Below are 24,089 nucleotides of genomic sequence, written 5' to 3'. Positions count from 1 at the left end.
TTAGTGAATATGGAGGTAGAAATAAGAATAATCAAGGCCATACACTGCCTTAGAATTTAGTATTGAGAGCAGAGAAATGTGGATGGGCATTTGTGGGAACGGGAGACTGGAGAAGGCGCGTGCACACACACACACACACACAACACACACACACACACACACACACACAACACACACACAACACACACACACACACACACACACACACACACACACACACACACACTCAACACACACACAACACACACAACACACACTCAACACACACTCAACACACACACAACACACACACAACACACACACAACACACACACACAACACACACACACAACACACACACACACTCAACACACACAAACACACACACACACAACACACACACACTCAACACACACACAACACACACACACAACACACACACACAACACACACACACACACAACACACACACTCAACACACACAAACACACACACACACTCAACACACACAAACACACACACACAGAACACACACACACAACACACACACTCAACACACACAAACACACACACTCAACACACACAAACACACACACACAGAACACACACACACACACAACACACACACACACTCAACACACACAAACACACACACACTCAACACACACAAACACACACACACAGAACACACACACACAACACACATACTCAACACACACAAACACACACACACACTCAACACACACAAACACACACACACAGAACACACACACACACAACACACACACACAACACACACACACACACTCAACACACACAAATACACACACACAGACACACACACACACAGACACACACACACACAACACACACACACACACAACACACAACACACACACAGACACACACAACACACACACACACACAACACAACACACACACACACACACACACACACACACCATCATTGAGTTCATTTTGGGTTAGCTACCTACTACTGGGCATGGGGCCTACCCTTCATGGTTCATGTGAATGAAAACTCTTAAAAGGAAGCAGTGTCTGCAGAGACTGCAGGTCAGTATTTCAGTACTGTGGAGAGACTGGAACATTGCAGATCCTTGGGCTAAGTTCTAACTCTGGAACAGCCATTCCTTGCCCTCTTCTATGTCAAAGCTAACACCTTGTGACAACAGATAAAACCTTTTAGAATCTATTGACTGAGCAGGCAACTAGTGTCTACCAATCCACAAGCTAAGAACGCCATCAGATAGCATCGTGAACCCATAGGAAATCTCCCCCCACCCCAATGCACTCATCTCTGTGACGTACCCATCAATGCATTTTAAACTTGCTTTGATTCATGACTTTCTCTGTTCTGTAAAAACTACAAAAACTACTTGAAACTGCTTCCACACTGGAACATGGATTTGGGGGTGACATAAATCTGTGTTCCTGGGTGGTGGCCACTCACAAAGGCTCCAGGATAGACATTCTTTTACCCCCTTTAAGATGAGAGCTATGGTTTGCAGTATGTTGAGCTCCACACAGCCAGCACCAGGGCAAGCGGGAGCCGGACAGGCACTGGGCGACTCTGTGCCTCGCAGACCAAAATCAACTAAACATGGGCAAAGGAGATCCTAAGAAGCCGAGGGGCAAAATGTCCTCATATGCATTCTTTGTGCAAACTTGCTGGAACACAAGAGGAAGCACCCGGATGCTTCTGTCAACTTCTCAAGAGTTCTTGAAATAGTGTTCAGAAAGGTGGAAGACCATGTCTGCTAAAGAAAAGTAGAAATTTGAGGACATCGCAAACGCTGACAAGGCTTGTTATGAAAGAGAAATGAAAACCTACATCGTTCCCCCCCCCAAGGGGAGACCAAAAAGAAGTTCAAGAGGCCTCCCTTGGCCTTCTTCTTGTTCTGTTCTGAGGACAGCCCCCAAATCAAAGGAGAACACCCAGGCTTGTCCATTGGTGATATTGCAAAGACACTGGGAGAGAGGTGGAGCAGCACTGCTGCAGAGGACAAGCAGCCCTGAGAAAAGAAGGCGGCCAGGCTGAAGGAGAAGCACAGAAAGGGTATTGCTGCTTACGGAGCTAAAGGAAAACCCGATGGTGGTTAAGACAGAAAAGAGCAAGAAAAAGAAGGAAGAGGAAGGTGAAGAGGATGAGGAAGAGGAGGAAGAAGAGGAAGAAGAGGAAGATGAAGAAGAGGAAGATGAAGAAGAAGAAGAAGAAGAAGAAAAAGAAGAAGAAGAAGAAGAAGAAGAAGAAGAAGAAGAAGAAGAAGAAGAAGAAGAAGAAGAAGAAGAAGAAGAAGAAGATGATGATGATGACTAAATTGGTTCTAGCGCAGTTTTTTTTGTCTATAGAGCACTTAACCCCCCTGTACACAATTCACTCCTTTTTAAAGAAAAAAACTGAAATGTAAGGCTGTGTAAGATTTGTTTTTAAACTGTACAGTTTCTTTTTTTTATAGTTAACACACTACCAAATGTGTCTTTAGATAGCCCTGTCCTGGTGGTATTTTCAGTAGCCACTAACCTTGCCTGGTACAGTCTGGGGGCTGTAAATTGGCATGGAAATTTAAAGCAGGTTCTTGTTGGTGTACAGCACAAATTAGTTATATATGGGGACAGTAGTTTTTTTTTCTGTTCTTTTTTTTTGGGGGGGGGTTCCCCATCTTCATTTGTCTCTGATGCAGCTTATATGAAGACAATTGTTATGTTAACTGAATACCACTCTGTAATTGCAAAAAAAAAAAAATTGCAGCTGTTTTGTTGACATTCTGAATGCTTCTAAGTAAATACAATTTTTTTTATTTAAAAAAAAGATGAGCGCTATGGATTTTTGTATCAAGATTTGCATACCCCACTGTAGAAAACTAATCTTCCCTTTGCAACAGGTTGTCAGTTGGAGACAGACTTTTTAGGGATGGGAGCTCGTGCCCACTTCCCCTATCAGTACTGGGACTCAATCCAGTTTGAACCTGCACAGGCCCAGTAAATGTTGCTAGAGTCTGTGAGTTCATTTGTCCATCAGTCTTACTGTGTCTGGAAGACACTATTACCTTGGTGTCATCCATCTGCTTTGGCTCTTAAATTTTTTTCTACCTCCTTTGCCCCATAACTCCCTGAGTCCTGGGTGAGAGGGGTTTAGTGAAGATGTCCCATTTAGGACTGAGTGTTCCAAGTCTCTCACTCTCTGCACACTGTCCAATTGTGGGTCTCTATGCTTTGCCTGTCCCTGATGTGCTTAGAAACTTACATACCATAAGTATAAAAAGAATTTACATCACCCTCCAGAAAACAAAACAAAACAACGGCCCCACCCAATACCCTGCAACACTAGAAACAAGGACATAGGTAGATGTACCCTCATATAGGTAGATGTACCCCTATAACCTCAGCTCCACTGACCACAAGAAAGGAGAGACAGGTGGGAATTCAAGCACAGTTCCCAGTGCCAGCTCCTATAAATGCAAGGCCTAATTTCCTGTTCTTATAATGCAATCAGAGCTGTGGGCCTGCCATCCAGCTTACTTAAATCCTACATGTTTTCTATACCCAGCCTACTATCTCCCTGTAAAGAGAAATCTATGGGGATACTGGAAGAAAAAAATAGCCTTTCATGGAGCCCCTCTGCAGCTGAGAGTTAAGAATCCAGGCACAATTGATGAAATTTACCTTGGAGGTTGACAAGATTCTTTTTATAAAGAGATAATCCAAACAAGAAATTTAAAATAGCAACGCATCATACTTGGCCTTTCTCCATTCTTCGATAGAAACACTCAGCTTCCTGTGAATCTCAGAAGAAACACCACTCAGTCACATCCGAGTCTTAATTTCCTTGTACAACGTTACATCTTATCAGATAATAGCACTATCCAAGGCACTTTTGGAACCACTCTGCCACTGCACTTATCAGAAAGAGGCAAAAAGACAGAAAGAATTGTTAGCATCCTTTAGGTTGTGAGTTGAGACATGAAAATGTTGAATATAGCCACTGCTAAGACATGTGGGACTTTTTGGAAAAATGTACATCCATGCTCTCAAGTGTAAGCTATATTTTCTCCAAAGATAGTCTCTTTCCATCAACCTTAAAGTTCAAATCTATGCTAGGAATGTTTTAGAAAGTATTTCTTTTAATTTTTGAGGTTACATCATTTCCCCAACTTTTTAAAAAAATATTTCTTTTATTTTTTGAAGTTATATCATCTCACCTCCCCTTGCCTCCCTCCAAACCCTCTTATATCTCCCTCCTTGCTCTCTTTTAAATACATAGCCTAGTTCATTATTACACACACACACACACACACACACACACACCCCTAAATATAACCAGCTCAGTGTGTGTACTATTACTTGTATGTATGCTTTTAGGGCTGACCATTTGGTATTTGATAAGTAATCTCTATTTCTATCATCTGTTCCTGGCTGCTAAGATTATTTTCAAAGGAATAAGGAAAATATCTAAAATAAGGAAACCACGCAGTTAAGTAAAGCAGCTTGGACAATTTGGTTTCTTGAGAGACAGACATTAGAGCTGAGTTTTGAAAGAAAAGTTTATACTCTATGACAGCTGGCAGAAGCAGGCCTGGCCCATCACAGTGCCAGTGCAGGCCGGGGTGGGAGCCACTACAATGAGCAAGTATGTGTGGACATGTGGGAGGGAAAAGAAGACAGTGTGGGTGGTGCACTATGAAGAGAAGTGGGAAGGCCTGGTGTGGGGGGGGCTATGCTGCCACCTGAGGGCAGGCGGGTCCCTGGTCCTACCACAGCAGGGGTCTGTGTCGATGTCAGTGGCCCATGTTACCACCAAAATCCATGAGGGTGTCCATGGCTTGGGCTGCCTTCTGAGGATGTATTGATGACTGAGTGCCAGGCTTAGTTGGCCCCACCCCTCACTGGCCAACTTACGGTAGCTCCAATGGTGATGTGGGCTTGGGAGAGCTTGCCACACCCTTCACCTGGGCAGGGAGGGAGAGCTGGGGTTACAAGGGTGGAGAGCAGATATAGAAAGACTTGGAAATGAGTGGGATTTGGGTGCATGATGTGAAATTCACAAAGAATCAATAAAAATTATGAAAAAATAGAAGAAATGGTTTTTAGACATTAAACAGTATTCTGTTAAACAAAAAAATAATATCCCCACACTTCTTGATTTTCAGAGGCAACATGGTGTTTCTTAAGATAATCAATTAAATGAACAGTTAGTATTAAGATGACACAAGGATTTGATTATTTATTTCTTACACATATGAGTGCTTAACTATCCTGTTCTTATGTAGACCTGGTAACACCATGCGTCATCACTAAAGTAAAGAGACCAGCATGACATCCAGCAGAAATTGAGCAAATGTGATGTGCCCATGCAGAATGGGTCAATGACACCTTCCCTGTACTTCACAAAGAGCACCACAAATTTCAATCCACAAGTGTAAATTCAAGTCTACCTAAGAAGGTGTAGGAAACGAGACCGGTCGCGTTCAGAGTGGTATGGCCTTAAAGATCTATCTCCTGAGCTAATTGGGAGCATGGGGGATGGGGAGAAGGAGCTAGAAGAAAAAGAGAAGGGGAAAAGAGAAAGGGATAGAGGAGGACATGAGGGAGCAGGAAGATGGAGTCAGGGGAAGAATAGAGGAGAGCAAGATAAGAAATATCATAATAGAGGGAGCCATTATAGGTTTAAAGAGAAATCTGGCACTAGGGAAATGTCCAGAGATCTACAAGTTTGACCCCAACTAACAATCTAAGCAATAGTGGAGAGGCTACCTTAAAAGCCTTTCTCCGGTAATGAAATTGATGACTACCTTATATGCCATCCTAGAGCCTTCATCCAGTAGCTGATGGAAGCAGACGCAGAGGCCCACAGCTAAACACTGAGCTGAACTCTGGAATCCAGTTGCAGAGAGGGAGGAGTGATGAGCAAAGGGGTCAAGACTAGGCAGGAGAAACCCACAGAACAAGGGGGAGCTTATGGACCCCAGACTGATAGCTGGGAAACCAGCATAGAACTGTTCCAGACCCCCTGAACGAGGGTATCAGTTTGGAGGAATGTTTAATCTAAGGGGCCTTTGGTAGTGGATCATTATTTATCCCCAGTACACAAATGGACTTTGGGAGCCCAGTCCACATAGAGGGATACTCTCTCAGCTTAGACACACAGGGGAGGGTGTAGGCCCTTCTCCAAATATGACAGACTTTGAAGATTCCCCCATGGAAGGCCTCCCCTCCATGGGTAGCAGAAAGGGGATGGGCTGGGGGATTGGTGGGGGGCAGGTGAGGGAGAGGGAACTGGGATTGAGATGTAAAACAATCTTGTTTCTAATTTAAATTTTTAAAAAGCATAGGAGAGTTTGACAGTAAAAGAATTCACCAGCACATAATAATTGTACATATTTCTAGAGTATAGAATATGATAATTCACTAAAAGAGGCAATGACTGGATAAATAACATTTATTTGAAGTTCTGTATTCTAGTTCTCTTGGGATTTGTAATGAATTGTCATAATCTGGCCACTGTGGTGTGCCATAAAGCTTTGGAAGTTACTCCTCCTACCCTTCCTGTTCCTCCTTTCATGGCATTTGGGAGCCTATTACATATCTACATAATGACTTTATTCCTACAGTGGTAATGTTATATTTTACCTTTATGACTGTTAATTTTGGATACTTTATACTGTTAAGTTTTAATCCTCTTTTAGACTAAAAGGGGAATTGTAGGGGAAGCTGTAGCCACGCCTTCTTAGGGGCTGGCTACAGGTGTGCCTGACCAGGCTTGTGAGGGCATGGTCAGAGTGACGTAGTGGGACTGTGTTTGCGGTTTTGGTTTCTCTTTGGGACTTGCTGTACAGGCTGTTGACCCACCGGCTGGCTAGGTTGTTCTGTAAGTAAGGCTTTTCCCTATTAAATAAATACCCTTATATTTCTACCTGACTCCATATTGGTAATTTCCCACTATAGTAATGCACGTTCTTCTTTGCTTAAGAAAATAAAGATTTATTTATTTTTATAAGTATGAGTGCGTTGCTTGCATGTATGTATGTGAACTACATGAACTCAGTTCCTGTGAGGCCAGAAGATGGTGCTGGATCCTTTGGAAAAGGAATTACAGGCTGTTGTGAGATGCTATGTAGGTGATGAGAACTGAATTTTAGTTCTCTGAAAGAGCAGTCAGTGCTCTTAATTGCTGAACCATCTCTCCAGCCCATCTTTGCTGTTTTACTTTAGACACCCCTGTAGACATTCTTGATCATTTTCTTGACTTTCCTTGCTACTGAGACTTGTAAGGTGAGCAGCTCAAGAACCCCCAAGATCGATACCCTGAATAGCAGTGGTATCTCAAGGCTGTGTAAGTAACATTTGGGTATTTTCCCATAAAATTTATAATGCACCTGTGACTAAATTGAATTCTGTCAATTTTCTGTCTCCTAGCAATAGGAACGTCATTGCTGGTTTGGTTGCAAGTTGGTCATCAACTCAAATTTCATTCCTATCATGATAAACAGAATGATATCCAACCTAGAATTAGGGATATTTTCCTTGATCTCTGTCCATCAACACAAACCTGTAATTTTAATAAACTACAAATTCACACTGTAAGGATCTAAATGGGTGCCTGCAAGCACACATGTAAATGCGTCTGTATAAACATGTATGAAAAGCCAGACAATTATATGCTAAATTGTGACTCATACAAAACAATTTAGAAAAGATGGCTCAGCAGTTAGTAACATTTGTTGTTCTTCCAGAGGACCCAGGTTCAATTTCTGGCACCCACGTCAGGCATTTCACAACCATCTATACTTCTAGCCATAGGGGATCCAAAGCCTCTGGCCTCCTGGGGTACCTATACTTATGTGGACATAATCACCTGCAGATACATATACATAATTAAAAGTAACAAAAACAAATCTTAAAAAAAGAAAAAACCAACTTGGAATAATATGTAATTGTTTCCAATCACCATTTTTCATTAAACGAGCCACATGTTACTCCAAACTTTTGACAAATGATGCCAGGTTTTTCTGAACAATCACCAGAAGGTAAATTATTTCTGAGGATTTCATCTACAGAGCAGGAAGGAAAAAAGGTTCTGTCAGGAACATTCTTTATGAAATAGAATAGCCGTAAAGAACAATGGCTCTGATTAAATTTAGTTGTAAACTGACTTCCTGCAGCTGCTAAAAGTGATCTCAGTCTAAGAATTTATTCTGAGCTTGGGAGTGATCTGACAAACACAGTCCTTTGTATACACAGCTGTCCCTTGTCTAGTACCCCCAAATGATTCACAGCCATGCGTGGAGAACTTTGAAATCCGTGATGTATAATGTTTGATAACCAACAGACCAAAATTACTACTAAGCTAATCTAATCAATAACTTTAGATAAATATACACTCACAGTCTGTGGTGCAAGGTTCTTTAATACCAACATTTCTGTTATAAATTCTCTTTTAAATGTGCTAATAATTTCTCCCTTCCATCAGTTTGATTCAAAGATCCAATACTGTTGGCCTGCTTACAGAGCTCAGTGACTTGACTGCATAAATAATTTTTAAATAGAAACTTACAGTAGCAAATGACTAATCACTGCTTAGGATATTTTGTAAGAATTAAGCAGAACCAAATACTTGCTTTTCCCAAAGCAAGACCTGTGCAGGTCTCCTTCCCGTGTACGCTAAACATAGTGAAAACTTTATTTTATGACTGAGCTTAAAGTACTTGAAAATAGTAAAAATAAATCTCAACACTGAGGAAAGTTGTCACAGGAAGGTGAAATGAAATGAACTATTTCATATAGTAAAGTTTATTGACATCACAATTTATGCTCAGACACCCAACACCAATTTATTCCATAAAAATGTGCATGTATTGTTTTATCTTATAAATACAGCCAACGGGATTGACCTAACATTTTCGAAACTTTACTGATACAGCAAATGCAGACTCTTACTATGTGAGTCATTTTGATCCGATCAGTTATATAACCCTCAGTGTTGACAACTTCAAGGACTTTCATCAGTTCTAATTAAAATAACTAATGAGCTTCCCAGAGAAGCCCCAGGAGAAGCACTGACAGGTGCCAGCTAAGAGGGGAATTCAGGGAGAGATGTTTTATTGTTTGGTTTGTTGCTGTGGTGAACATATCATCGGAAGTAGCTCAGAGAGGAAAGAGCTGACTGGGCTTGCAGGGCTGGATCACAGTCTAAAAGTGATGGAAGCCCAAGCAGAAACTTAAGAAAGGCAGGAGCCAGGAGGCAAGAACTGGTGCAGAGGCCACAGAGTGATGCTTACTGGCTTGCTCTATGGCTTGCTCAGCCTGCTGTCTTATATACCCCAGGACCACCTGCCCAGGGGTAGCACAAACCAACATGATGTATTCTTAAATCAAGGAAATACCCAAACAGACTTGTCTACAGGCCTGTCTTACTGAGGCATTTTCTCAATTAAAGTTCCCTTGCTCCCACATGACCCTAGCTTGTGTAAAGTTGAGAAAAAAATTAATCAACACAGATATGTTAATTATGCTGAATGCACAGACAAATGCATGGTACTCCATTCAGTAGAAGACTATCTACCAGCAAAAACAGCAAACTACTGATACACATTAATATGGGGGAAACTCACAAACACTTGGTAAGGGAGAGAAGTCTGACCCAAAGAACCACAAGGAGTAAGAGATTATGATACTCTAGGAGGGTGAGAAGCCAGTGGTCAATTATAGAATGACAGAATGCATATATAATATGTAGTGAATATTGCATATGTATGTATAATAAATAAGGGATAATAAACATTCTTTCCTCTTGATTGTGTTGGTGGGTAAAGAATTGTACACCACTTCAAAAACAACTGGACTTCAAGTTCACAGCCAAGCTTATCATATAAAATTATACCCAACAAATGCTACACAAAAATAAAAAATTAAGGGTCAAACACTAAGATCATTCTATATGTGGTAGGAGGATGTGCATATTGTCCTGGATGCAAGTGTGTACCTGGATTTTTCTTTGGGCCACCAGTTCACCAATAACAACACGGAGGTGCTGTGGGATAATTCTCTTGTGTATTGTAAAGATTTGTCACTTGAATTGGTTTAATAACACACTGATTGGCCAGTAGCCAGGTAGGATATACAGGCAGGGCTAATAAACTAAGGGTGACGGGAAGGAGAAGGGTGGAGTCAGGAGATGCCAGCCAGATGCTGAGAGAGCAAGATGGACATGCTGCACTGAGAAAAGGTAACACCATGTGGCAGAGCATAAATAAACAATATGGGTCAATTTAAATGTAAGTGCTCATTAATAATAAGTCTGAGCTATTGGTCATGCATTTGTAAGTAATATTGAGTCTCTGTATGTTTATTTGAGAGGTGCTGTCAGGACAGTAACTTCCACCTACATGGAGACTTATTATTAATTATGAAAGCCCAGCCTTAGCTTAGGCTTGTCCCACAAGCTCTTACAACTTAAACTAACCCATTTATTTTAATCTATGTTCTGTTGCATGGTTCGCTACCCTGTCCCTCCATATTGCCCATGCCGATGCCTGGCAAATCCATCTTCTTTTTTCTAGAGTTCTCTCTCTACCTAGAAGTCCTGCCTATACCTCCTGCCTAGCTACTGGCCATTCAGCTTTTTATTGCACCCATCACAGCAATACATTTTCACACAGTGTACAAATATTCCACAACACAGTGTGTGTGGCTGTCCCCTGAACTTCATCAGATGTTTACCAAGCTAGCCTGTGGCTCATTATGCCATACCTTTGGAGGGTCACTCTGAATCTTCCTGGCTTATGCACTATTTCATGGTTAGTCAATCACATGATTCATCAAAATTTCTCTAAATACAAACCCATAGCATAAGAAACGGCTGCCCAAGCACCCCACGTGTCCATATATGTTTGCTGCACTCACGTAGCAGTATAATCAGATTGAATCCAATGCCTCTCACTACAAAATTCCCAACCTGAAGCAACTGCTCCCTGCCACAAAATAAGCAGGAGGAACATTTCTTGAGATCCTCATGACACGTCACTAGTTCCTCTGAAGGTGTAAAAACACTTGGTACCAGACGCCTGAGTTAGTTATGTTGGTAGCTGCATTAGAAGCTGTCTCAGGACATGGCCTCCACGGGTGTTCATTTGCTTCCATATTTGTTTCTTTTTGTGGGTGTGTCTTGCACATGCTTGTGTCCATGTGCATATGTGTGTGTGAGTGCAGCCACAACAAGCACATGCATGTGGAGGCCAGTGGTCTGTCGCAGAGTACTGGGAACATGCCATGGTGTGCATGTGGGGGGTTAAAGGACAACTTGAAGGACTTGGGTAGGATGTAACTCAGTTTGTCTTGTGGGTACTAGGGAACTGAACTCGGGCCCTCCATGTTGATTAAGCTGTCTCCCAGGTCCCAGTTACTTCAATTGTATTTTGATCCTGGTTTAGTTGGAACCATTTTATAGGGACAAGTGAGGCTTGTCATCCCCTGAAAATGGAGGCCAAACTGCTGGTATGAGAGTTGCAAGGCTAGAAAAATCTGAAAGTTTGAAAATAATTTCTTTCAGTTCTGGGCCTTATGCATTCTAGAAAATCACCTCCCCACTGAGTTATATCTCTGTTCCTGAAATCTTAACAGTAACAAAACTCAGAGAGTGAGAGAGAACAAGACCAAGATCTTTTCAGTCCTGCCATTGAGTAAGAATGTCCAGAAGACAGCCTTTTGTTTGAAAGCAGAGGCATCTTTGAGGCACTTGTCATTTGAATTACAGTATTCATTTCTATGCGTCTCAGCTACCTAAAATAATGTTTACATTAAATTAACCTGGAAGACTTCCTATTGAGGATTCTGCATGCGTCATTAACTCTGAGAAACGAAGATGAAAACAATCCCTACCTCTTCAAACACCCTTAGACAGCACACTATCAACTCATAGCTGTTTCTTAGACTCTTCTGCAAATGAGCCTAAAAATCTCTAACTCCCACAAAGTCACCACACACACACACACACACACACACACACACACACACACACACACACACCACACACACACACACACACACACCACACACACCACACACACACACACACACACACACACACACACACACACACACACTCCTTTCACACTTAGCATTGATGTCCATAGTGTAGCTGTTCCCAAACCATTAATAAGTTGAAATGTAAGCAGCTTGTTCAGAATAAGATGCCTTTGGTAAGAATTAGAATGAAGAATCATGTAGCAAGTCTGTCAGAACTGAGACATAAATTAAGTAATTTTAATCAAAAATAAATGTCATTTTTAGATACAAAGCATTTGTGTTATATAGTTTGTATGTTATAACAGAATTATCATGTATATAACTATGAAACATTTCTTCAGCATTAATATACTTAAATATCTGATTTTATACTCGAGAAATCCATTACTAAAAAATAGCTTAGCTTTAATGACAGCTCTATTGAGGCATCAATGAAAAATCATTAATTCAATAAATTTTCAGATGCTCATTAGTGTACTAGATATTAGAGGCATGCAAAGATGATTAACTGTGATTACCGACTTGGAGCAGTTCACCACCTAGTGAAGGGTATAAGGCACATCTTCACAAGATAAAATGAGAGAGTAAATAATTAAAAAGCATTATACAAAGCTAAGGAGCAATAGATCACTAGAAATTTATAATCAAGTAAAGGACGTAAGTCCTTACAACTCTAAATCAAGGTAAAATAGGAAAGGGACATTGTGATTTGTAGGCAGTATTGCAGGAGTTTGGAAGCAGAATGGTATTCAGATGCACACACAGCATCAGCTAAACACTGGCATACAGACCAGACAGCACTGCTACAAGAAATGCTGGCACCCTCCAATAATACTACCCAATATCCAGGACAGCACAGGACCTGCAAACATTGGTTAGTCTGGTCAGAGCTGAGCCTGCACAGCTCCAATATGTACATGGTGAGCCATGAGTCAAGGTGCAATCAGAGAGGAGGAGTGCATGGCATACTTAAATAACTGTTTGTTTAAAAAAAATCAAAGAATGAATTAGAAATATCTGAAAGGATAACCTTGACTCAAGATGGGGAGTTTAGCTTTTGACCATGAGACAACCGGAAGTCTCCCTCAACCCCTAGCCACACCCAGGCACACAAATATGCACCCATATACACACCCCACCAAACTATGATGATCTCTTTATGTCTCAAACTTTATTATACTGAATATTTTCTCTTCACACAATCCTACAACACAATACATTTATTTTTCAGTATTTAAGTCTAGCATAGAAGCAACAGGTTAAATCATAGCATCTTCAAACAAACATTGCACTTACTGTCTCAGTCCTTTCCTCCCAACTGACTCACCGTCTTCCTACCCACCTCCTTCTCTATCTGCCCCGCCCCTACCTGCAGTCAATTGAACTTCTGCTTTCTTCTATTAGTTTACTGTTACGTACATGTGTGATTTCTTGTGGTTATATTTGTGCCCTGTGTATGCCTGGTGTCCACATATACCACAGGAGCGCACTGGACAGCTTGAAACTGGAGATTCGGTGCTGTGAGCCACCTGAAACAGGTGCTGGCAAACAGATTTGAGGCTCTCCAAGAACACCAAGTGTTCTTAGTCACTGAGCCATCTCTCTAGCACAGCAGTTCTCAACCTTCCCAATTCTGTGACACTTAGTACAGTTCCTCATGTTGTGAAGACCTCCGAACATAGAATTATTTTACTTGATACTTCACAACTATAATTCTGCTGCTCTTATGAATCATAGTGTAAATATTTTTGTAGATGGAGGTTTGTCAAAGGGGTCCCTACTTAAGAACCACTGCTAGCCCCATCAACTATTTTCTTATTGTACATATGTCACCAAACATAAAGCCTTGTGTGAATTGCTGGAACCCACAAGGTGAAAAGAGAAACCTGACTCACAAATTATCTTCTGACCTCCACATTCACGCTCAGATCCACACAAGTATGAACACATACACTAAATAAGTAAGCAAGTAAATAAATTTTAAAATTATGTTTTAACAATTTTTCAAGAGGTTAGGTAACTATCGGGAGTTTATGTCAGTGTCTTCTATTTTTGTCTATATTTTTGTTTTCATGTCAGCACCAAGTGCTTTGGCGACTGTGGCTTTGCAGTACAATTTGAGATTCATTATTTTGCTATCTGTGTCACTGTCCCTTCGGCCCTGGGTAGCTTTAGCTTTTCACTGCTTCTATATTTCCATATAATTGATAGGAATCATTTTACTAGCTTTGTGTTGTTTGCCATTGATATTTTGATAAAGAGTCATTGAGTCTATAGGCTCCTTTAGTGTCAAAGAAAAACAAGAAACTTCCAAACCCCAAAGAATTAACTAGTAAAGATTAAGGTAGAGATTCATTTTAAAAATTAATTAAAATAACAATAAGTAGAAACTACCAAAGAGTTGGTTCTTTGACAAAAAAATAGACAAGATTTACAAACCAGCCCAAGAAAGAGAGCTAGCTCATTAATCAAATGAGAGATGAAAAGGAAGGCAGTTGACAGAATCCAGAGAAAAAGTGTTTCATTAGTAGATACTTTGAAATCTTATATTCCAAATACCTGAACTACGTAGAATAAATTGACAAATTCCTAGATATATATGGCCTGCCAAAATTAAATCAAGAAGATAGAAACATAGAGCAGACACATAACAGTTAAGAAGAATGAAGTAGTATTAAAGGTAGTAGGAAAAGGAAGTTCAGACCAAATGGGACTTGATGCTAAATGTTATAAAACCTTTAAAGAAGAGCTAAGACCAAATGACCGCAGACTGTGCTTCAGAACCTAGGAAAGGCAGGGCACTGCCAAGCTCATTCTATGAAGCCAGCATTATTTTCATAGCAAAGATAGATAGACACACACAAATTAGAGAACATTTTCTTTGTTTAGAAGGTTTTTTTCTTTGATGTTGAGGTATATTGTCAGGTTATTAGTTTGAGATCTATCTGAAATAAAAATCAAAACCATCCTAAATCTTATAGAATGTTAAAATGGAATGACTACTGAAATATACATTCATTTAAAAATGTATTATCTACTATCAGGCTCAGTGTAACTGGATTTATGGTGAGGCCTTTAATCCACTTGGACTTGAGTTTTGTGCAGGACAATAGATGTGGATCTATTTGCCGACACATTCAATTATACCACACCACTTGTTGTGGTTGCTTTCTTTTTCCCATTGTATAATTTTGACATCTTTGCCAAAAATCAGGTATCCATAGATTTGAGGATTTATATCATGGTCTTAGATTCAATTCCATTGATGCACCTGTTTGTTTTTATGCCTATACCATCCTGCTTTTATTACTATAACTCTGTAGTAGATATTGAAATCAGGGATAGTGATACCTCTTAAAGTCCCTTTATTGTCAAGGATTGTTTTAGCTATCCAGGGATTTTTTTTCCCTATTATTCTTTCAAGGTGTATAAAGAAATGTGTTGGAATTTTTATGAGGGTTACATTGAATAAGCAGATTGCTTTTGGTAAGATGGCCATTTTTACTATGATGTTAATCCTAAAAGGGAAAGAGCCTTGATCACACTGGTACAGGAGACTACTTCCTGACCATAACTCCAGTAACACAGACACTGAGATCAGGGAAAGAGCCTTGATCACACTGGTACAGAAGACAGCTTCCTGACCATAACTCCAGTAACACAGACACTGAGATCAGGGAAAGAGCCTTGATCACACTGGTACAGGAGACAGCTTCCTGACCATAACTCTAGTAACACAGACACCAAGATCAGGGAAAGAGCCTTGATCACACTGGTACAGAAGACAGCTTCCTGACCATAACTCTAGTAACACAGACACTGAGATCAGGGAAAGAGCCTTGATCACACTGGTAGAGAAGACCACTTCCTGACCATAACTCCAGTAACACAGACACTGAGATCAGCAATTAATAAACAGAACCTCTTGAAACTGGTAAGTTTCTGTAAGCCAAAGGATATTGTCAATAAGACAAAACAACAGCCTACAGAATGGGAAAAGATCTTCACCAACCCCACATCTGACAGAGGACTGATACACAAAATGCATAAAGAACTCAAGAAACTAGACATCAAAACAACCAAATAATCTAATTTAAAAAATGGGGGACAGATCTTAGCAAAGAATTCTCAACAAAAGAATCTCAAATGGCTGGAAGACACTTAAAGAAATGTTCAACATCCATAGTCTTCAGGGAAATGCAAGTCAAAATGACCCAGATATTACATCTTACACCAGTCAGAATGGCTAAGATCAAAAACACTAATGAGGATGTGGAGTAAGGGGAACACTCCCCTACTGTTGGTGGGAGTGTAAACTTGTACAACCACTTTGGAAATCAATATGGCACTTGCTCAGCAAAGTGGGAATAAATCTTCCTCAAGACCTAGCAATACCACCATAGACCCAAAGGATGCTCAATCATTCCACAAAGACACTTGTTAAACTATATTCATAGCAGTGTTAGTCTTAATAGCCAGACCCTAGAAACAACCTAGATGCTCCTCAACTGAAGAATAAATGAAGGAAATTTAGTACATTTACACAATGGAGTATTACACAGCTGTTAAAAACAATGACATCAGGAAATTTGAAGGCAAACGGAACCAAAAAATACATCCTTGTGGTGATTAATATATTGTTTATGATCGAATAAAACCACTGGAGATTAAAATGCAAAACTAGTCACACTAGTTAGCTGTAGAAGCTGGGCAGTGGTGGCACACACCTTTGATCCTAGGACAGAGGAGACAGAGGCAGATGGATCTCTGTGAATTCAAGGTCACCCAGGGCTACATGAGAGTGAATCAGTCTAAAAGAAACAGAGCTCACAACTTTAATTCCAGCACTAAAGAGTACATAAGGAGCTCAGTATAGTCTCAGGAGCAGTATAGGATTTTGAGACTTGGTGGGGAGCAGTTCAGTCTGGAGATGCAATCTGAGGTTCAGTGGATTGCCCCTTTGGTCTGAGCATTGACAGATGTGAGAATTCTCTAGTGGTTGGCTGCTTTGCTTCTCTGATCTTCAGCTTGAACCTCAATAGCTGTCTCTGGTTTCTTATTATTGATGTTATACACCCTGAATGAGGTACCCCAGACCCAGAAAGACAAACATAGTATGTAATCACTCATATGTGGATATCAGTTAAAGGATTACCATGGTACAATCCACAGCCCCAGATATGCTAGGAAATGAAAAAGGCCCAGAGGGGGTAGGAACACATGGATTTCCCTGGGAAAAAGAAGAGACCTCCTAGGTAGACTGGGGGTTGGTGGGGATGGGAACAGGAGGGATTGGGTTGTGAGCATGGATAGAGGGGGAGAGTAATAAAATAGGCATCTTGATGGGGCACAGTTTTGGGTCAGGTAGATACCTGGTGCAAGGGAAACTCCCATGAATCTACAAGGATGACCCCAGCTAAGAATCCTAGCAATAGTGGATAGATAGCCTGAACTGGCCTTCTCCTGTAATCAGACTGGTAACTACCCCAATCATATCAGAGAGCCTTCATCCAGTAAATGATGGAAACAGATGCAGATATCACAGTCAAACATAGGGCTGAGCTTTAGGAATCTTGCTGAAATGAGGGAAGTATTAAACGAGCAGTAGCCAAGGTCATCACAAGAGAACCCACAGAAACAACTAACCAGGGCTCACAGGAGCTCAGAGTGCAAACCAAACAGCTAGAGAGCCTACATGGGACTGATGTGTGTGTTTGTGTGTGTGTGTGTGTGTGTGTGTGTGTGTGTGTAGACTGATGTGTAGCTTGATATGTAGCTTGATCCTCTTGTGGGATTCTTACTGGTGGGAACAGGACCTGTCTCTAATGCTTTGGCTGGCTTCCAGAAACCTATTCCCCATACAGGGTTGCCTTGCCCAGCCTTAAAACAATGGGAGGAGCTTAGTCATACCTCAACTTGGAATGCCATGCTTTGTCAACACCCATGGGAGGCCTGTCCCTTTCTGAACAGAAACAGAAGATAGTGGATAGGGGTGGGAGGGAGATGAGAAAGAGAAGGGAGAGGAAACTGTGGTCAAGATGTAAAAGAAATGAATAAATTCCATTAACTATAAAAAAATCATTATCTGATATGACTGGGACACTTTCAAAGAAAGGAATCTGTGTATCAAGTTTACACTCACCTGAACAAGTAACTGCAAGCGAGTGAATACTATTCTCTATTGTCTCAAAGGGTAGAATTGATAGACAGACTCAATGAGACTCTTTGCTTCTTAGGAAGAAATACAGATACCTTTTTCTTTTTCTTTTTGTTTCTTCCTACCCACTATCATACTGATTATCATTCTTTGCTTTCACAATAGAAAATGTGTTTGATTTTTACTTTTGATCAAAACAGAATCTGATAATTGAAGGTAAGTTGCTTTTGAAGACTGAAGCAAAGGCTGGTGAATACACGAGATGGTATTTACTAAGAACTCCAGGTACGCCATGATTACACATACATAAAGCATTTGAAATACACGGACAGAGTGGGTAATTGAAGCTTCCTGAGTTGAAAATGTCAGGGGTTAGGAGCTCAAGACAGAGTAGCAACAATGGCACGGCAGGGAAGCAAGAGAAATAAGCCCAGAAGCCTGCACTACGGTGTGTGTCCACACTCAACAGCACCGAACTGTGAGCTTAGCAGTGTGTGGAAGGGAAGTCTCACAGTCACTGCTCTGATGACAACAAAAAGCAAAATAAAGGTTGTGTGGAAGGGTAAGGTACCAGAGCAGAACTGGAGCCACCAGTGGGAAGATTTCCAGTTCAATACCAGCCTGGGCTATACAATTGACAGGGCTAACACAGGCTGCATAGTGCCACACCCTGTCTGAGTACCATAATCTGCCTTTCAAGGTTTCACATTATTAGACCAATATTCTAAAATTAGGGAACGAGAGAAGATTAGATATAACTCCTTTCTCATAAGGTATATTTCTTGTGCCTAACTGTGTATTTTCTACGCTCCACAATAACTATTGTGCTTGTATTGTCTACTATTGCAGACACTGTATTTCTCCAAACCGAAACAGCTAAAGCCAGCAGCTACTTCTGAGTTTTCTTCCTTCCTCAGCGCATCTCAGAGGCATCAAACCACGACTCTAGTGTCACTACTGTGCAACATGTCTGCCCTTGGTGCTTCAACTTCCTCTCCTTCAGCTTCTCTGGTAATCTGCTGTCTCCCCTCAGCATGGCCTCAGCCCAGTACCTAGCTAGGGCACTACATCCTCCAGAGACTCCCAGAGGGCTCCACCCTGCCTTCCCTGCCCCCCTCAATCTTCCCTCTCTGGGGTTCTGTGGAGGAGCAGGAGCAGCTGCCAGGCCTAGCCAAGCCCTAAGTGAACTCACTTCTTGTTTAGAAGCTGCCAGTTCCCTTACTCCACAGGGGCTAACTTTAACCTAGACTGATGCACAGAGGCAGAATGTCAAGAGGCGGGGACAACACCTCAGGCCTCACCTCTGAACAGAGAGAAGGGTCCAGAGGTAACTTGCTCGGTGCTGCCCATAGCAAACCTGCTTCAACCTCATCAGTCTTTCTTTCTTCTTCTTCAAGTGTATAAATGTTTCATGGTATCTTCGGCTGGGGATGACTCTTTAAAAGACCACTTCTCTTGCATAATTACAGGCTTTACGGTGTAGATGTGGCTGTTAATGAATAAGCATGAAAACAAGGCCAGCCTAAGCCCACAAACTGAAATTTGGCTTTTTACTCATTAGGGCTTGGAAGTAATGAGATTTATTCCAAGTGTTTAATTCCCATGTGAGGAGGAATTAGTTCCACTGATCACTGCTATGGACTCTATCCTTCCCCAGGCCAGCCATTTCCCAAGGTATCAGATCAAAAATCATTAAGCCCCCCAAAATCAATGAAAATTAGCTACATTGCTTCTCTAAACATCTTCATGTGTAGACAAACAGTTGCAAGATAAATTATATGCACTTTTGAATGTCTTTTCTAAGATTACGTGTAAACACGGCCGGGAATAATGCTTTTGTTCTAGCACTTGGGAGGCAGAGGCAGATGGATTTCTGTGAGTTCAAGGCCTGTCTGGTCTACACAGTGAGTTCCAGGACAACCAGAGCTATGTAGAGAGACCCTGTCTCGAAAGACAAGACAAAACAAACAAACAAAAATTGATTTATAAATAGGATGAGGAATACTTGATTTGATTATTTTGAAATGAATTAAAACAGCAGCAAGAATAATGTTTCTAAAAGCTACTAATCCTATTATCTTTGTTCTATTGTCTTTGCTACCAGTGTCTGCTTAAATCAACTACAGTAATCAATACAGACATCTGCAATTTTTCAAAAGCATTCTAGATGGCTCTCATAACTAAGGGACAACCAAAAAGTGGTGGGTTAATAACTTCCCAAGTCTTACTTTTAATTCTGAGCTGTGCCTACCATTAGACAAATAGTGATAGCAACCAGGCTACAGGCATGGGATAAACAGTGCCCAATTGATAACCTGAGGCCCCGTGACATAACACCCTATTCTGAGCCGTGTGCTGAGACACTTTCTAAAACAACTTGGAAGGTTTTCACACATTGTCCATGTCAGGATTTAGAGTATACTGCTAAAGGAAGTTGTAAAGTTGTGCAATAAATAAGCAAATGAAATTTAACTGTTCCAGGCTGTCATTATTACTGTCTTTCTGACAACTGCATCTAGTCTCCACATGTTAGCAAACAGCACCCGATCTCAAAGAAGACACAACTTCTCCAAAGAAAGCAACCAGCTGCTCTCAACAGCAGCTCTGGTATTAGAAAGCTGAAGTTAAACATCCTGATGTCATAAGAAGAAATACATGATTTTAAACCACATATGTTTAATGCCCACACAGGGCCTGTTATGCTACAATATTTTTATTTTTGTTTTGGAAGCAAGTAGGCAATTTCTCAAATGCCAACCATTTCAATACAGCTACTAACACATATAAGAATGACTGAACTCCATTTCACAAATGGTGTGTTCACATCTACACCACGGAATCTTGTGTTTCCAAATGAGTTGGGCCACAAACATGTTCACAACTGAACTAAGTTGAAAATCTGTTTCTATCAAACATATTCTCTCGATGAAAAATATTGCACCAGACAAGATTCAGGAAAACAAGCCAATGCAGAAAGCAAACCATTAAATAAACTCTCTCCTAAAATATATGTATGTGACTCAGAAGTAATTAAGAAAGAGTAAGTCCTACTGAGATTTATTCAACACTAATATAAAATCTCACATTTTCTACTACAGCAGAATATATATTTCTTTCCTAGGAGTCCAGTTTTTATTCATTTAAAGTATTTTAATACCAACATAAATACCCATTTGAGGTTTTATTTTAGCCAATCTTCAAAGTCCTCACAAGTTTCAATATTGGGTAATGTGACTTAATGAGGCTTTAAAGTAATAGAATAGGATCTTAAAGAGAAGAATACAGATGATCCTAATTCTAACAAATCTCATCCAACCAAAGAAATAACACATCGTGGTTATGCCGCTCAGTCCTTCTCATAGAGGCCATTTCCTATAATGAATATGAAGGAAAATAAAAAGCCGCCATAGAAAGATTGACACTCTGGAGTAGCAGAAGCGAGGGGCACCCAGACCTGACTCGCAGGAGCATACCTTTCTCTCTCTCCTTCGGTGAGGTCATACAAGCAGTTGGCACCACCGTCCGCACAGGCTCTGAAAAGAGCTTCAAACAAAAAGAACACAAATCATTTCAGTACAACTGGCAAAGCACAGGAACGTCTCTCCTGTGAACTGTCACTGAAAAGCCAACACTCTGAATACAGACATGCTGACCCCTGGATCATGAGATTCACCTTATGACACTTCTGTCATTATAACAAGTGACCCTACATAGAGGACAGAACAACCAGAGACACTCTGCATCTTTCTCCGTCCCTCTGAACAGAAGTGGAGAGAGTGGCACTAGGCTATCCTACAATGAGCTTTTCCTCTTTTATAAGAGAAGACAGGTCCATGCTCAGGCAGGGAGCAGGACACAGCGTTTGACAGTCAGTTGCTCTGGCTACATTCACATGCTGGCTTTGAACTCCCACTGGGAACAGTGGTACTTTCAGGTGACAGCCTGTCTTGTTGTTCTGTGCCTTGTTTGTCTTCTCTCCAGAAACACTGACTGTTTTCCTTTTCTCGCCGATGTTCTGGGCTTCAAACTGTGCCTAAGCGAACTGTGCTCAGGTTCTGGATGATTGTTAGTTATCTTAACCGAATTATTTCCCATCCTTCAGTGAAACATACCTGTGGAGAGTCTCACCTGTCCTCAACCATTCTCCAAATGTTTCATTCTTGCTTTCCTTCTGTATGTGACACATGATTTCAACTCTATCTTTCAATTTAGAAAATCTCCCTTCAATCGTGTCAAATATGAATGTAATAATTAGTATCCCACTATCAATAATAATGTATGCCAATACCATTAGTTTTAATGTTATTGTTTTAAACTATTATTCTGTTTTCACGAAGGGACTTTTATGACGTTTTGTTGCTACAATTTTTAAAGCTTCCTTTTAAAATAAGATAAATCAAAAACTAACATGTGGGAATTGGACAGGAGGAAAAGAGCCCAAGAGTAGGCAAAGAAACAGTGCCCTACTCTGTTTGCACACTCAGGAATCCCATAAAAGCCCTCAACTGGAAGCCGTAATACCAACATAAAGGGGCCTGGTACAGAATTCTGCAGGCCCTGTGCATGCTGCAGGCTCTCTGTGAGTTTATAGAGTTTTGATCGTGTTGAATTAAGACAATCTTGGCTTCATTTCTTTCTTTTAAAAAAATCCTTGCCCTAGGGCTTCAGATCAAACTTTTTATCCTATGGAGTAGGAGTAGATGCAAGATATTGGCGATTTAACAGGATATTATGGCAATTTCTTGACCGTTAATACATCTGAGGCTTGCCTTCTGCCTCTACACAACTGCTAAACGCAAAGCCACTAAGTATATTCGTTACTTATTCATTGTAGATGTATATAAGAGTAACAAGTAATGATGATGCCATATACCCAATGTATGCTGTCTTGAAACTTCCTCCACCTAAGAAATTAGTCTCAGGCAAGAGATGGAACTCGATCAAATCATTTGCCAAAATACTACATCAATAGCTTGTAGTTGTCCAGTTACTAATAGTCTTATTCCTATCTGCAGGTTCTCCCTCTCTCAATGGCACTGTCTTCCAGGTTCCTAATAAAACAGCTGAAGTACAATTTACAGCATTCAACTGCTTTCCTAGACTAAAACTCCCATGTCTTCCACACTAAATCATTAGCGAAAATGTCTGGGACAGGAATGGTTTCAGAAGAAACCAACTATCCTGTTGACCTACTTCTTTATTTTAAAACCATCCTATTGCCTTTGTGTGTGTGTGTGTGTGTGTGTGTGTGTGTGTGTGTGTGTGTGTGTGCAAATTTAGCGATATACTTCAGAACATTTAGAATATTTAACACAATATTTTGATGTGTTAACAGCAGGAAAGATAATGTAATGGACATCTAACTGATCCTATGGACAGGCACAAAATCTCCAATTAAAGTCTATTTTCCATGTTCCCTGTTACATATAAATAAAACACAAGCTAAGTGGGCAAAACACACTCAATTTTAGCTTGAGCTTCTTTACCGATGGAGTAATTAAACAATTAGCAATTTAATAATTACATGTGGTCTTTCCCATAATACATGAACACATTCAGCATTTACTGAACAGTTTTCTGGGGTTTTGTTAGAATTTCAAAAAATATAAAAGGTTACATTCTTAGAAAAGAACTACTATGAGCTACTATGAAACATTAAATGACAACAAGAGTTTTATTGTTTGTTTGTTTAATAAAAACAACTAAAAGGATGGCTAATTTCACTAACCACTAAAAATAATAGTAACAATAAGAAGGACTGGAAGCCAGGTTCATATTATGCCAACGATATAACTCTCAGAAGACCACAGAATTTGTGGCACATTTCCTACATGTCAAAATCATCATAAGTAAGGAGGGAAAAATGATCTCACATGAAATGGAGTCTAATATCACTGACTAGGGAGAATAA

General features: G+C 40.5%; 1 protein-coding gene across 10 annotated transcripts in view; it reads right to left on the bottom strand.

The window, feature by feature from the left end:
* The window catches only part of Tpk1 (thiamin pyrophosphokinase 1), a 336,395-nt gene that overhangs the window by 208,653 nt on the left and 103,653 nt on the right, over positions 1–24,089 (bottom strand). For all 10 annotated transcript variants that reach the window (XM_027389793.2, XM_035450436.1, XM_027389796.2 and 7 more), the window contains one exon: positions 21,652–21,721. In XM_027389793.2, coding sequence (XP_027245594.1) covers positions 21,652–21,721 — 70 coding nt within the window. The remainder of the gene's footprint in view (positions 1–21,651; positions 21,722–24,089) is intronic.

The sequence above is a fragment of the Cricetulus griseus genome, assembly GCF_003668045.3.
Source record: "Cricetulus griseus strain 17A/GY chromosome 1 unlocalized genomic scaffold, alternate assembly CriGri-PICRH-1.0 chr1_0, whole genome shotgun sequence".
In the NCBI taxonomy this organism is placed as follows: domain Eukaryota; kingdom Metazoa; phylum Chordata; class Mammalia; order Rodentia; family Cricetidae; genus Cricetulus; species Cricetulus griseus.
Note: the sequence above shows the minus strand (reverse complement) of the source record. Positions and strands in the feature narration are given on the sequence as shown.